At 38.3% G+C, this 14,918-nt stretch overlaps 3 protein-coding genes across 38 annotated transcripts in view; all 3 read left to right on the top strand.

Moving 5' to 3' along the window:
* The window catches only part of LOC115426731 (protocadherin gamma-C5-like), a 332,740-nt gene that overhangs the window by 118,592 nt on the left and 199,230 nt on the right, over window positions 1–14,918 (top strand). The window contains exon 1 of one of the 36 annotated variants that reach the window (XM_030144936.1): window positions 34–2,496. The exons of 34 other annotated variants lie outside the window; for them this stretch is intronic. In XM_030144936.1, the coding sequence (XP_030000796.1) occupies window positions 118–2,496 (2,379 nt within the window). In that variant the 5' untranslated portion in view covers window positions 34–117. Of the gene's footprint in view, window positions 1–33; window positions 2,497–14,918 lie in introns of those variants that run through there. One more of the 36 variants, XM_030144953.1, reaches the window with a different exon arrangement.
* Window positions 5,153–7,650, top strand: LOC115426770 (protocadherin gamma-A11-like). Its single transcript, XM_030144991.1, has one exon. The coding sequence runs from the start codon at window positions 5,266–5,268 to the stop codon at window positions 7,648–7,650; it is 2,385 nt and encodes a 794-aa protein (XP_030000851.1). The 5' UTR covers window positions 5,153–5,265.
* Window positions 11,454–14,012, top strand: LOC115426767 (protocadherin gamma-A10-like). Its single transcript, XM_030144988.1, has one exon. It carries the CDS (start codon window positions 11,613–11,615, stop codon window positions 14,010–14,012), a length of 2,400 nt encoding a protein of 799 aa, XP_030000848.1. The 5' UTR covers window positions 11,454–11,612.

Here is a 14,918-nt window from a genome sequence, read left to right as displayed (position 1 = left end):
CCCATTGCGTGGTCTAGATAGGGGCACAAGAACGTATTGTAGGAGCTGTTGTTTTAATGTTGTTGAGGTGCCTTTGTTGCATGAATTCTGCGACGGCTTGGACATTCATCTGTCACAATGGGATATAAAATAAGCAGGATTACGTCCAGTTGGCTTTTTCTCTTCCTCTTTTGGTTTCATACCACATATGGAGACATTAGCTATTCGTTTCCAGAGGAGATGAAACCAGGATCTGTTATTGGAAATATAGCCAAGGACCTCGGGCTGGAAACGGGCGTTTTAAGCCACAGGAAAGCCCGCATCGACACCGACGGCACCGACCACCGGTACTGTGACATAAACCTGAGGAACGGAGAGCTGATTGTTTCCGACAGGATTGACCGAGAGGGGCTTTGTGCTAAAAAGGCTTCGTGTATCCTGAAACAAGAGCTTGTGCTGGAGAATCCTCTGGAGCTCCACCGCATTAGCCTACACATTCAAGACATTAATGATAATTCGCCGCAGTTTAATGATGACAAGATCGATCTAGAAATACGAGAATCGACAGTCAGGGGTGCTCGTTTCGTGATAGATGAGGCGCATGATGCGGATGTGGGACAAAATTCCGTGCAGCAATATAGTCTTAAAAAGAATGATAATTTCGTTTTGGTCGTTAATGGAAACACCGTAGAGCTTGTTCTTGATAAAGAGCTTGATCGAGAAAAACAGCAGGAAATTAATTTGGTGTTTAGTGCTCTAGATGGTGGCTCTCCTCAGAGATCAGGTACAGTGGTCATACATGTCAATGTACTGGATGCTAATGATAACGCCCCAGTGTTTAGTCAGTCCGTTTATAAAGCCAGTCTGCCTGAAAACTCTCCTCTAGATACTGTAGTGGTCACAGTGAGTGCAACTGATGCAGATGAAGGAGTCAATGGAGATGTGAGTTATGACTTTGGTCATGTAACTGATGATATGAAAAAATTATTCAGTATTAACCCTAAAACTGGTGAAATACGTGTAATTGGAAATGTTGACTATGAAACTACCACATCATTTGAAATACGAATTAAAGCAAAAGACGGTTTAGGGCTGTCATCTTATGCCACATTAATAATATCTGTCACTGATGTTAATGACAATTCTCCTGTGATCAGTTTAAAATCTCTGTCTAGTCCCATATCAGAAGACACCCCTCCTGGTACAGAGGTGGGCATCATTAATGTACAGGATAGAGACTCAGAAAGGAACAGACAGGTCCGCTGCTCCATTCAGCAAGGTGTCCCTTTGAAGTTAGTTCCTTCTATTAAAAACTACTATTCTCTGGTGACCACAGAACAACTGGACCGTGAACTAGTGTCTGATTACAACATTACAATCACTGCCACTGATGAGGGTTCTCCACCTCTGTCCTCCTCTAAAACTGTTCAGTTATCTGTAGCTGACATCAATGACAACCCACCTGTGTTTGAGGAGCAGTCCTACAGCGCATATGTGACTGAAAATAACAAACCTGGCTCCACTTTATGTTCCGTTACTGCTCGAGACCCCGACTGGAGACAAAACGGTACAGTGATTTATTCTCTGTTACCTGGTGAGGTGAACGGTGCCCCGGTGTCCTCCTATCTGTCTGTGAATGGAGACACGGGAGTGATCCACGCTGTGAGGTCGTTTGATTATGAACAATTCAGGAGTTTTAAAGTCCACGTGATGGCCAGAGATAACGGTTCTCCTCCGCTCAGCAGCAACGTGACAGTCAGTGTGTTTGTATCTGATGTGAATGACAACTCACCCCAGATACTGTACCCCACCCCGGAGGGAAACTCCTTCATGACTGAGCTGGTCCCCAAAGCTGCCCACGGAGGCTCTCTGGTGTCCAAAGTGATAGCTGTGGACGCGGACTCTGGACAGAACGCCTGGCTGTCCTATCAAATCGTCAAATCCACTGATCCTGGCCTTTTTACTATTGGACTCCACAGTGGAGAGATCAGGACACAGCGGGACATTTCTGAATCTGACAACATGAAACAGAACCTTATTGTTTCAGTGAAAGATAACGGACAGCCTCCTCTCTCTACCACCTGTGCCATGTATTTACTTATTTCTGATAACTTGGCTGAGGTTCCAGAACTAAAAGATATTTCTTATGATGAGAAGAATTCTAAGTTGACCTCATACCTAATCATAGCGCTGGTGTCAGTTTCTACAATATTCCTTACCTTTATCATTATCGTCATGGGTGTGAGGTTTTGTCGGCGGAGAAAGCCCAGACTGTTGTTTGATGGAGCGGTTGCAATCCCCAGCGCATATCTGCCTCCAAATTACGCAGATGTTGATGGAACAGGAACTTTACGCAGCACTTACAATTATGACGCCTATATGACAACAGGATCAAAAACCAGTGACTTCAAGTTCGTCTCCTCTTATAATGACAACACCCTCCCTGCCGATGAGACTCTGAAAAAAAGTCCAACGGATTTTGCTGATATGTTTGGAGATAGTGATGGTTCCCCTGAGGTAGGCACATATGTGGTGTAACTTGTGTGTATTCTATTGTGTTGGAGATTAATCACTCTTTTTTTTGGTACTTTGTTAATTATCTATTATACGGAGAATGTATTCCAGCCTGCTGTCTAATTGACTGTAACTTTGTTTACAAAATAGAATACTGCTTTTGTGAGACATATAGAAAACATATCATTTAGAGTACAGGTGCCAAACATGCGGCCCGGGGGCCAAATCTGGCCCGCCAAAGGGTCCAATGTGGCCCGTAGGATGAATTTGTGAAATGCAAAAATTACACTGAAAATATTAACAATCAATACTGTAAAAATCATTTTATTTCAGGTTCCATACAGACACATATAAACCAGTTAGATTTCAATTCGGTCAGACCAGAAAAACATTATCATAATAACCTATGAATAATGACAACTGCAGATTATATCTTTTTTTTTGTGTAAAAAAGTGAAATTACATGAAAATGTTTATATTAACAAACTATCCTTTTACAAAAAATGTCAATAACCTGAACAAATATGAACAACGTGAAATATTTTGAGAAAAGTAAATGCAATTTTATCAGTCTTATACCTGTTACTAAATGTTTTGTGTATTTGTAATTGTAATGTAAGTTGTAATGCACATGTGTAAATGATAAACTGATAAACTGAAGCAGAATATTGTTGAAACTGACTTTGTTTTTCTCAAGACATTTCAAGTTGTTCACGCTATTCAGATTTTTAAGGAAATGCTGTAGATGTAAACATTATCATAATGTAATTTGACTTATTTCACTGGTATTATTTTACTGGTCCGGCCCACTTGAGATCATATTGGGGTGAATGTGGCCCCTGAACTAAAATGAGTTTGACACCCCTGATTTAGAGTAAAGAGTCTGTAGTGTAGTGGTCACATAGAGGAAGTCAAGAACAGTCTATTTTTAACTGAATGCAATAGGTATTTAATAGTAATGATCAGTTTTTAAAACCCACTTATTTTTTAAGTGCTATTTGAGTCTTTGCAATGTTATTGTTTGGTCAGGAAGCATTCAAGCTGTGTTCTTCTGTCCTTGGTGCTGAAATGTAGATTGTCTGAAGATGCCTTTGAAGACCTTCACACAAGTCTTGAAACAGTTGCTTATTCTTTCTTTCTTTCTTTCTTTCTTTCTTTCTTTCTTTCTTTCTTTCTTTCTTTCTTTCTTTCTTTCTTTCTTTCTTTCTTTCTTTCTTTCTTTCTTTCTTTCTTTCTTTCTTTCTTTCTTTCTTTCTTTCTTTCTCTTGTGATTTCCATGATGATGAACACAAACCAATGATGGTCGTAACATTTACTATTACATCATTCAGTATTGTAAAAGTTCCCATACCACACAGTCGAAGATTGTGTCATGACTGCTTAAAATGATGACTTTTCTATGGTAGTTCGGATTCACACTCACTAGATAATTACTCGTACAGCACTACAGTTCAGCATAGCAAAAAATAACTTGACATTAGAATGAAGTTGATGGGTTTTTTTCACATTTATTTCTATTTACATTTATGCATTTGGCAGATGCTTTTTTCCAAAGCGACTTACAGGGGAAAACCAATCAAATCAATCAATCAATCAATCAATCAATCAAATTTTATTTATATAGCGCCAGATCACAACAAAAGTTATCTCATGACACTTTATATATAGAGTTGGTCTAAACCAGGCTCTGATTTTGACTCAGACTCTTTTAAAGCTTTTGCTGGAGTAATATCCTAAGGTTTTTTTTTATTGCCATATAGGAAGTGAAATGTTTGCATTTTTGATGAAAAAACTAGTACAACTTCCATGTCTAGCAATTTTAACATGCTTGAATAGGTTGAAGTATGTCAGACATGCAGATATGCATTTCTTCATCCTTGTCATTTGAACAGATGTGAAGAGTTTCATCTTAGTCACAGTATTTCTATTTTTTGTCATTTAAAATCAGGAATGACCTTTTTTATTGAATGACTCAAATGCACTTACATTATACTAGAAATTTAATAAAATGGATTTAAATTAATTCAGTTTGGTTTCATATTTATAGTGCTTGTATAGTAACACACCTTTGTCCTCTTGTCTTGGTATCTAATAGAGTATTTTACTGCATATGAGACATAGTATAGTATTTGATGAATTATTTAAATATCTACATACTCCGTGTGATTCCTCTTGTTTCACAGAGGGACCATGTAAGTCGTGCTAAATTTTACCCACCTCACCTCTGCAATAGAAAAAAAAATGTGTTGTTATAATTGAACCTGTTTTTTTGTTTGTCAGCTTAATGCATGACTACAATTTATTTTTTCTAAAATGACTACAAGAAAGTTTTTGTCATGTAAAAGTTAATTTCAGTTCAAATGCAGGCAAAACACTGATCCTTTCTGTTGGGCTTTAACTTGCAAGCGTTTCTGGAGTGATGTAGACATGCAGTCACTCCACAAGCATTCACATTATGATGATGACAAAAAACTTTTTTTTTGAATAATGCAACATATTATCTAGTTTAGTTATTAATAAAAATAAAACAAATGACCATTTTTTCAAGGGTGGATATTTATATTTTTCAGTCATTGATTTAGTTAAACTTCCCTCACGGTGTCGCTGTACACCAGCCTTTTACAGACTTATGTCTTCTTTGTGGACAGACGCTCCTGTAGTCCTCCTCGGTTGTTTAGATACACACAGAATATCGCTGAATTGCACCACTTCGTGTTACTGAGAACGTTTATAGCGTCACTTCTGCAACGGGTTGGAAATCCATCCGTTACAATGGGATCTAAAATAAACGGGATTAAGTCGCATTGGTTTCATTTATTCCTCTTTTGGTTTCATACCGCCTATGGAGACATTAGCTATTCGTTTCCAGAGGAGATGAAACCAGGATCGGTTATTGGAAATATAGCCAAGGACCTCGGGCTGGAAACGGGCGTTTTGAGCCACAGGAAAGCCCGCATCGACACCGACGGCACCGACCACCGGTACTGTGACATAAACCTGAGGAACGGAGAGCTGATTGTTTCCGACAGGATTGACCGAGAGGGGCTTTGTGCTAAAAAGGCTTCGTGTATCCTGAAACAAGAGCTTGTGCTGGAGAATCCTCTGGAGCTCCACCGCATTAGCCTACACATTCAAGACATTAATGATAATTCGCCGCAGTTTAATGATGAGAAGATTGATCTAGAAACTCAAGAATCCACAGACAGAGGTGCTCGTTTCGTGATAGAGGAGGCGCGCGATGCAGATGTAGGACAAAATTCCGTGCAGCAATATAGTCTTAAAAAGAATGATAATTTCGTTTTGGTCGTTAATGGAAACACTGTAGAGCTTGTTCTTGATAAAGAGCTTGATCGAGAAAAACAGCAGGAAATTAATTTGGTGCTTACAGCTCTAGATGGTGGCTCTCCTCAGAGATCAGGTACAGTGGTCATACACGTTAACGTGCTCGACACAAATGATAACGCCCCAGTGTTTAGTCAGTCCGTTTATAAAGCCAGTCTGCCTGAAAACTCTCCTCTAGATACTGTAGTGGTCACAGTGAGTGCAACTGATGCAGATGAAGGAGTCAATGGAGATGTGAGTTATGACTTTGGTCATGTAACTGATGAGGTGAAGCAACTATTCAGTATTAACCCTAAAACTGGTGAAATACGTGTAGTTGGAAATGTTGACTATGAAACTACCGCATCATTTGAAATACGAGTTAAAGCAAAAGATGGATTAGGCTTATCATCATATGCCACATTAATAATATCTGTCACTGATGTTAATGACAATTCCCCTGTGATCAGTTTAAAATCTCTGTCTAGTCCCATATCAGAAGACACCCCTCCTGGTACAGAGGTGGGCATCATTAATGTACAGGATAGAGACTCAGAAAGGAACAGACAGGTCCGCTGTTCCATTCAGCAAGGTGTCCCTTTTAAGTTAGTTCCTTCTATTAAAAACTACTATTCTCTGGTGACCACAGAAAAACTGGACCGTGAACTAGTGTCTGATTACAACATTACAATCACTGCCACTGACGAGGGCTCTCCACCTCTGTCCTCCTCTAAAACTGTTCAGTTATCTGTAGCTGACATCAATGACAACCCACCTGTGTTTGAGGAGCAGTCCTACAGCGCATATGTGACTGAAAATAACAAACCTGGCTCCACATTATGTTCCGTTACTGCTCGAGACCCCGATTGGAGACAAAACGGTACAGTGATTTATTCTCTGTTACCTGGTGAGGTGAACGGTGCCCCGGTGTCCTCCTATCTGTCTGTGAATGGAGACACGGGAGTGATCCACGCTGTGAGGTCATTTGACTATGAACAGTTCAGGAGTTTTAAAGTCCACGTGATGGCCAGAGATAACGGTTCTCCTCCGCTCAGCAGCAACGTGACAGTCAGTGTGTTTGTATCAGATGTGAATGACAACTCTCCTCAGATACTGTACCCCACCCCAGAGGGAAACTCCTTCATGACTGAGCTGGTCCCCAAAGCTGCCCACGGAGGCTCTCTGGTGTCCAAAGTGATAGCTGTGGACGCGGACTCTGGACAGAACGCCTGGCTCTCCTATCAAATAGTCAAATCCACTGATCCTGGCCTTTTTACTATTGGACTCCACAGTGGAGAGATCAGGACACAGCGAGACATTTCTGAATCTGACAACATGAAACAGAACCTTATTGTGTCAGTGAAAGATAACGGACAGCCCCCTCTCTCTACCACCTGTGCCATGTATTTACTTATTTCTGATAACTTGGCTGAGGTTCCAGAACTGAAAGACATTTCTTATACTGACAGCAACTCCAAGTTGACCTCATACCTTATCATTGCACTGGTGTCGGTCTCCACATTTTTTCTCACCTTCATCATCATAGTACTGGGTGTGAAGTTTTGTCGCAGGGGTAAGCCTAGACTGTTGTTTGATGGAGCAGTTGCAATCCCCAGTGGTTATCTGCCTCCTAATTACGCAGATGTTGATGGAACAGGAACTTTACGCAGCACCTACAATTATGACGCCTATTTGACAACAGGATCAAGAACCAGTGACTTTAAGTTTGTAACATCCTACAATGACAACACTCTGCCAGCTGACCAAACACTCAGGAAAAGTCCCTCCGACTTTTCTGAAGCCTTTGGGGAATTTGATGAAAGTTCAGAGGTATGAGTCATCAAAGTCTCACACTTTTTAATCTTTTTTTTTTTTTATCTGGTTTCAGAATTCCTTCCAACTGCTTTTTTTCTTGGTCATATATTATTGCATCTCAGCATTTCATTTTCCAAAAACACTGTAAATACATTATATGAAGCGCTAAATAATGTTTGTTAAAGCCATATTTACATGCTTATTTGTGCCATTTATGTTATCTATTCGGATTTCTTATTGGTGTCTTGCTCTGCATTTATTTGTGGTCTTTCATACAAGCTTGTGCTACTGCTAGAAGCTTTATTTGGTCTGATTTTACATTGCAGGTGTGCTGGTTGATGTTTGGTCTGCATAAATTTGGGTATTGATATGAAGGCTTTAAGGAGGCTTTACACTAACAACCTGTACTACCCACTGTCTAAAGTTACTCAGTGAAAATTATTGCTGAATCTTATTGTCTTCTATTTTTGCAGCATGGTCCACACACTGCAATTAAAAATAATATCTGCACCTTGTTACAATTTCTGTTTTTGAAGTGCAGTGGACTCTCCTATCATCTGTCTTCATGAAGGTGCAGTGTTCTTCTTTTTGTTTGCACTAATAAACAGCAGCTCTGTCATAACTAACTCTATGATCATTCCGGAAACTGTAGTTTATGTCCTCAGTGAACTGTCCTGAGTTACACTCGGTGTGTTCTAATATCAGTTTATCTACTTCTGGTGATTGTTTTTTGACCATCTGATAGATAGATTCTTTATTGTCATTGCACAGGATTATACAATACAATTTGTTTGACAGCAATCTGAAAATAGACTTAAAATATAAAAATATAAATATTCTAAATAAGTCATGTTAAAATAGGAAAATTCAGAAATGTGCCCAGAAAAGGACAGAATGTCTTCAGCTGAAGGTGTAAAAGTGCAGAGCAACGTTATTATCGTTAATGAAAACTAATGAAAAGATGAAAACTGGAATTGAAAAAACATTTTCTTTAACTGAAATAAATAAAAACTATAATTAAAAGAAAAAGACAATAACTAACTGACACTGTATTGTGTGCTTACAAAACTAACTAAAACATATAAAAATTATGGATCAAATTCCCTTAGTTTTTGTCTATGTAAATGTTTTATTCATATGAAATTGATTCATTCTGTTTGAACAATTTTAGCTGGCGGCACCATACGTCACTTCACGTTCCATACTTCTCATCACTTGTCATTTAGAGTCAGCTTCTCATCCCCACTCTACCTGGCAAAATGGAGACTAAAGTTGGGAGAAAGCAGCAGAGTCCTGGATGGGATTTCTTTGTATATGACGCAAAGATATGAAAATAATAAAACTAAACTAAAACTAAGCATTTAGAAGAAAACAAAAAATAATAAAAACTAGCAAACCTGCTCTAAAAACTAATTAAAACTAACTGAATTAGAGGAAAAAAAGTCGAAACTAAATAAAACTAAACTAAAACCAAAAATCCAAAACTATTATAACCTTGGTGCAGAGTGCAGTCACAGCTCAGACTTGAACAAAGCTTGTACAACCCTGGGGAAGAAGCTGTTTTTCAGTCTTTCTTTCCTTGACCTTTTGACCTTGAGTCTGCCGGATGGGAGGGAATCCGAAAGATGCTGTCCAGGGAATAAAACACTGCTTCTTCATCATATCATAACACAGTCAATACCTGATATTAGGGCAGTTATTATGGCTTGTCAGTAATAGCTGTATTAAACATGAATACACTGACATGTTTGTTGCATTACATTCCATCACAACATATTTCTGATTGTCTTGCTCGGCAGATGATTGTCTCTTTTTTTTCAATCCAAATCATTTTTGGCTTTTCAGACAAGTACATTTTACAGCCAGACAGTAGGGAGTCATTTTTAATTGCAGCTCTCTGATAATTAATATTTAGTCAACATAACTTTGTTTTTTCACAATATAATATTTTATTTTAAGGAGATCATTGCACCGTTCCTTGTAAAACTTTGGCCTCTAATACAAACTATAATTTGAAGATTTTTTAAAAATAAATACTTTAATATAGATTTAGCCAAGCTCTATGTTGGCATCAAGTTTCTAAGAGCAAATCCCTGAAAGAACACTCATGATGACCTTGAACATATAATATGTATAATGTCAGTGGTTTTAGATACAGCAGTTATAATGTACATATTTGTACTTTTTAGAAGCTGTTGTTTTGTTTTGTTTTGTTTTGTTCATTGATTTTTTTTTTTGTAAAATATAGCACAAATTATGGTGGCTGTTTGTTTTCAGTTTCTACTTTACTGTGTATTTGATCCTTCAGACTGGCCAAGGTTTTACTGTGAAGACCAAGTCAGGTCTTTGACTGTGGGTCATTTGGTGTTTCTAAATTGACGCGTTGGAACAATATTAGGAATCTATCTTTTCATTATCAAAATACAGCATGATTTTCATTTCTGCCTAGAAGATGCTGATAGTATTTTACTTTTTTGCAGCATCTATTACACAGGTTTTAATGTACTGATTTGGTTTGCCTTAACTACTATAGGGTATGCTGCTTGGATTTATTGTGCAGTTCTGAGTATTAATTCTTGTGCATCATTGTTGAGGCTTTGTTTTGTTTTGTTTTGTTTTGCTTTGTTTTTTTTTTTTTTTTTTTTTATACTCTATTCATAAACAAAATGTATCTTGTTTCTCTTTCTGGTGGTAGAAGTAAGGGAAGTGTGTTAATTTCAGTTTTACTTCTTTCTTAAAATTTGATACCACATCTTGTTCTGTACTGTTTAACAGGTCTGGTATAATGCATGAAGTGTTCAACAATATGACATCTTCTCCAAAGAGACTGAATATAGCAATCATTTTTCTTTATAAAGTACCTTGAAAAGTTTTATACATCACCTTGCTCTTGTTGCATTCAAGTCCTATCTGGGATTCTCCTTTTTTTTTTTTTTTTTTTTTGCCAGTTTTTAACTCATCTTCAAAGTACTTGTATGATACATCCATGGCATCTTTCTATACATATTAACAATTCTCTTCAAATTAAGCCGAATATTTCTGCCATTTTTTTTACATTTAGAAAAAATCTACTATTTCTTTTCATACTCAGAACATTATTGACAAGTACTTTGAAGTATATCCATTTACCTTTGAGACACACAGACTCCAGACCGTGGTTATCATTGTCTTGAAAATAGCTGTATATCATCAAATAATGAAAAGACCATTTCTACTGTGAAAGTCATGGCATACAGATAAGCAGGTGAGGTTGGATGTTTCAGCCTGACTGCATCCAGAATGTAAAAAGACTCATCAGGGCACTGAGATTACAATAACAGATGGTGAGAGGGTCAGATTTTATAATCCTTATTCTAACTTCACATACTTATATTTTTTTAATATAATTATTATTATTATTATTATTATTATTATTATTATTATTATTATTATTATTATTATTATTATTATTTGTTTTTTTTTTTTTTTTCCTTTTTTTTTCTATTCAGTCATCTCATGAAAAGGCAAGATGTTTACTGTAAATGTGATCAATTTTTTTTTGATGCAGTGGCTTTTGAATGCACAGTATTATATAGTCGATGTCTTCAATGTTGATATCACTGTAGTTTGAAACTTGTGTCATTAGGAATCATTGATCTGCTTGTTGATCATGTTAAATTGTTGATTCTTTAATAATTTCAGCTCTGAAATTAATCAGTGCGTCAGAGTAGTTTTAGTGTCTGTACCACGATGGATAAATCGTGTAGAGTACTAGTAGTGCAATAACACTTTTTGAAATTGCATTTTAGTTGAACCTAACTCACGGTGGCGCTGTGCACCAGCATTCAAAGGCTGTAATTCCTTGTTCTTTTGCATTTGACGCACATTCCTAAGCTCGTATGTGTAGATACTGCAAGAACTATCAGTCTTTTACCGCTAGTTTTCTGTGTTGTGTTGTGTTTTTGGACGGCGGTATTATATTCTAATAGATACTCGCGTTGAAGATGGATCCAAAGAAGGAAATATTTCACACGTTCGGGATTTGTGTCCTCCTCTTTTGGTTTCATGCCGCCCATGGAGACATGAGCTATTCTTTTCCAGAAGAAATGAAACGCGGATCGGTTATAGGAAATATAGCCAAAGATCTTGGCCTGAAGATGAGTGCATTGATCCAAAGGAAAGCCCGCATTGATACCGACGGCACCGATAACCGGTACTGTGACGTGAACGTGGAAAACGGAGAGCTGACTGTAGCCGACAGGATTGACCGAGAGGGGCTTTGTGGAGAAAAGGCTTCGTGTATCCTGAAGCAAGAGCTTGTGCTGGAGAATCCTCTGGAGCTCCACCGCATTAGCCTACACATTCAAGACATTAATGATAATTCGCCGCAGTTTAATGATGACAAGATAGATCTAGAAATAAGAGAATCCACAGACAGAGGTGCTCGTTTCGTGATAGAGGAGGCGCACGATGCTGATGTTGGGCAAAATTCCGTGCAGCAATATAGTCTTAAAAAGAATGAGAATTTCGTTTTGGTCGTTAATGGAAACACTGTAGAGCTTGTTCTGGATAAAGAGCTGGATCGAGAAAAACAGCAGGAAATTAATTTGGTGCTTACAGCTCTAGATGGTGGCTCTCCTCAGAGATCAGGTACAGTGGTCATACATGTCAATGTACTGGATGCTAATGATAACAGCCCAGTGTTTAGTCAGTCCGTTTATAAAGCCAGTCTGCCTGAAAACTCTCCTCTAGATACTGTAGTGGTCACAGTGAGTGCAACTGATGCAGATGAAGGAGTCAATGGAGATGTGAGTTATGACTTTGGTCATGTAACTGATGAGGTGAAGAAATTATTTTCTATTGACCGAAAAGTGGGGGAGATAAAAGTAACTAGTAATGTTGACTATGAAACTACCAGATCATTTGAAATACGAGTTAAAGCTAAAGATGGATTAGGCTTATCGTCATATGCGAAGGTGGTCATTTCTGTCACTGATATTAATGATAATTCTCCTGTGATCAGTTTAAAATCTCTGTCTAGTCCCATATCAGAAGACACCCCTCCTGGTACAGAGGTGGGCATCATTAATGTACAGGATAGAGACTCAGAAAGGAACAGACAGGTCCGCTGTTCCATTCAGCAAGGTGTCCCTTTTAAGTTAATTCCTTCTATTAAAAACTACTATTCTCTGGTGACCACAGAACAACTGGACCGTGAACTAGTGTCTGATTACAACATTACAATCACTGCCACTGACGAGGGCTCTCCACCTCTGTCCTCCTCTAAAACTGTTCAGTTATCTGTGGCTGACATCAATGACAACCCACCTGTGTTTGAGGAGCAGTCCTACAGCGCATATGTGACTGAAAATAACAAACCTGGCTCCACTTTATGTTCCATTACTGCTCGAGACCCCGACTGGAGACAAAACGGTACAGTGATTTATTCTCTGTTACCTGGTGAGGTGAACGGTGCCCCGGTGTCCTCCTATCTGTCTGTGAATGGAGACACGGGAGTGATCCACACTGTGAGGTCATTTGACTATGAACAGTTTAAGAGTTTTAAAGTCCACGTGATGGCCAGAGATAACGGTTCTCCTCCGCTCAGCAGCAACGTGACAGTCAGTGTGTTTGTATCTGATGTGAATGACAACTCTCCTCAGATACTGTACCCCACCCCGGAGGGAAACTCCTTCATGACTGAGCTGGTCCCCAAAGCTGCCCATGGAGGCTCTCTGGTGTCCAAAGTGATAGCTGTGGACGCGGACTCCGGACAGAACGCCTGGCTCTCCTATCAAATAGTCAAATCCACTGATCCTGGCCTTTTTACTATTGGACTCCACAGTGGAGAGATCAGGACACAGCGGGACATTTCTGAATCTGACAACATGAAACAGAACCTTATTGTGTCAGTGAAAGATAACGGACAGCCTCCTCTCTCTGCCACCTGTGCCATGTATTTACTTATTTCTGATAACTTGGCTGAGGTTCCAGAATTGAAGGACATTTCTTATGATGAGAAGAATTCAAAATTGACCTCTTATCTGATAATCGCTCTGGTATCTGTGTCAACATTCTTCTTAACCTTCATCATCATCCTCCTAGGTGTGAAGTTTTGTCACAGGGGAAAGCCCAGACTGTTGTTTGATGGAGCTGTTGCAATTCCCAGTGGTTATCTTCCTCCTAATTACGCAGATGTTGATGGAACAGGAACTTTACGCAGCACTTACAATTATGACGCCTATATGACAACAGGATCCAGAACCAGTGACTTTAAATTTGTGTCATCTTACAATGACAACACTCTGCCTGCTGATCAAACTCTGAGGAAATGTTCTATGAACTTTGACGGTTCATGTGGAGATTCTGATGGATCTCCTGAGGTATGCACTATTTACATTTAACACATCTTTCATCTCTGATACATCTTGCTATTATTGTACTTTGTCCCTCTCTCTCTCTCTCTCTCTCTCTCTTTCTTAATTTCATTTCAGTTCAACAAACTATTGGCATGACTGGTAATATATACAATATTGCCAAATGATAATGATTATCTTACAAATCACATATATGCACATATATTGAGGAAACTTCTAAAATGAAAAAAAGAAGAAAGTTGTTTACACAGTTATTTAGAGAAAAGAAGAAAAAGAAACACAAGAAAATGGCAGATGTCACAGACTTCAGTGGGAGTCAGTTATTGCATGCTGAGTACAGTACAGACTGTGACAACATGTGCTCCAGATATTATGTGTTGTGCTGGTTATCCCTTTAGCTTTCACGTTTCTTGTGGCGGATGAGTGATTTTTTTTTTTTCAGCAGATGTTTTATTTTGTGTTCATTTGTGTATAGAACTTTGTTATTCTGTCTTCATATGTTTTGTTTTGTTTTTTTGTTTGTTTTTTTTAGTGATATTGACTTAATGGAGTTAATACACAATTAATTACCCTAGATAGATAGATAGATAGATAGATAGATAGATAGATAGATAGATAGATAGATAGATAGATAGATAGATAGATAGATAGATAGATAGATAGATAGGTAGGTAGGTAGGTAGATGGGTAGGTATAATATATGAAGATTCATGAAGAAAAAGTAATTTTAAGTGTTACGTCAGATCATATAAACTTCCTTTTTAAAACAGAAACAGTTCCAAAACAGAACTAACCTCACTTTTACTTCACAATCTGTCCGTAGACTCTCAGTCCAGATAAGGAAATCAACCTCAAAACTGTAATTTTATAGGAAACAAAGGGAACAAACTTTGGGAAAATTAAGAGGTTAGGGATCCTCAGTGACGGTGATAT

The sequence above is a fragment of the Sphaeramia orbicularis genome, chromosome 10 (genome assembly GCF_902148855.1).
Source record: "Sphaeramia orbicularis chromosome 10, fSphaOr1.1, whole genome shotgun sequence".
Lineage (NCBI taxonomy): Eukaryota > Metazoa > Chordata > Actinopteri > Kurtiformes > Apogonidae > Sphaeramia > Sphaeramia orbicularis.
Note: the sequence above shows the minus strand (reverse complement) of the source record. Positions and strands in the feature narration are given on the sequence as shown.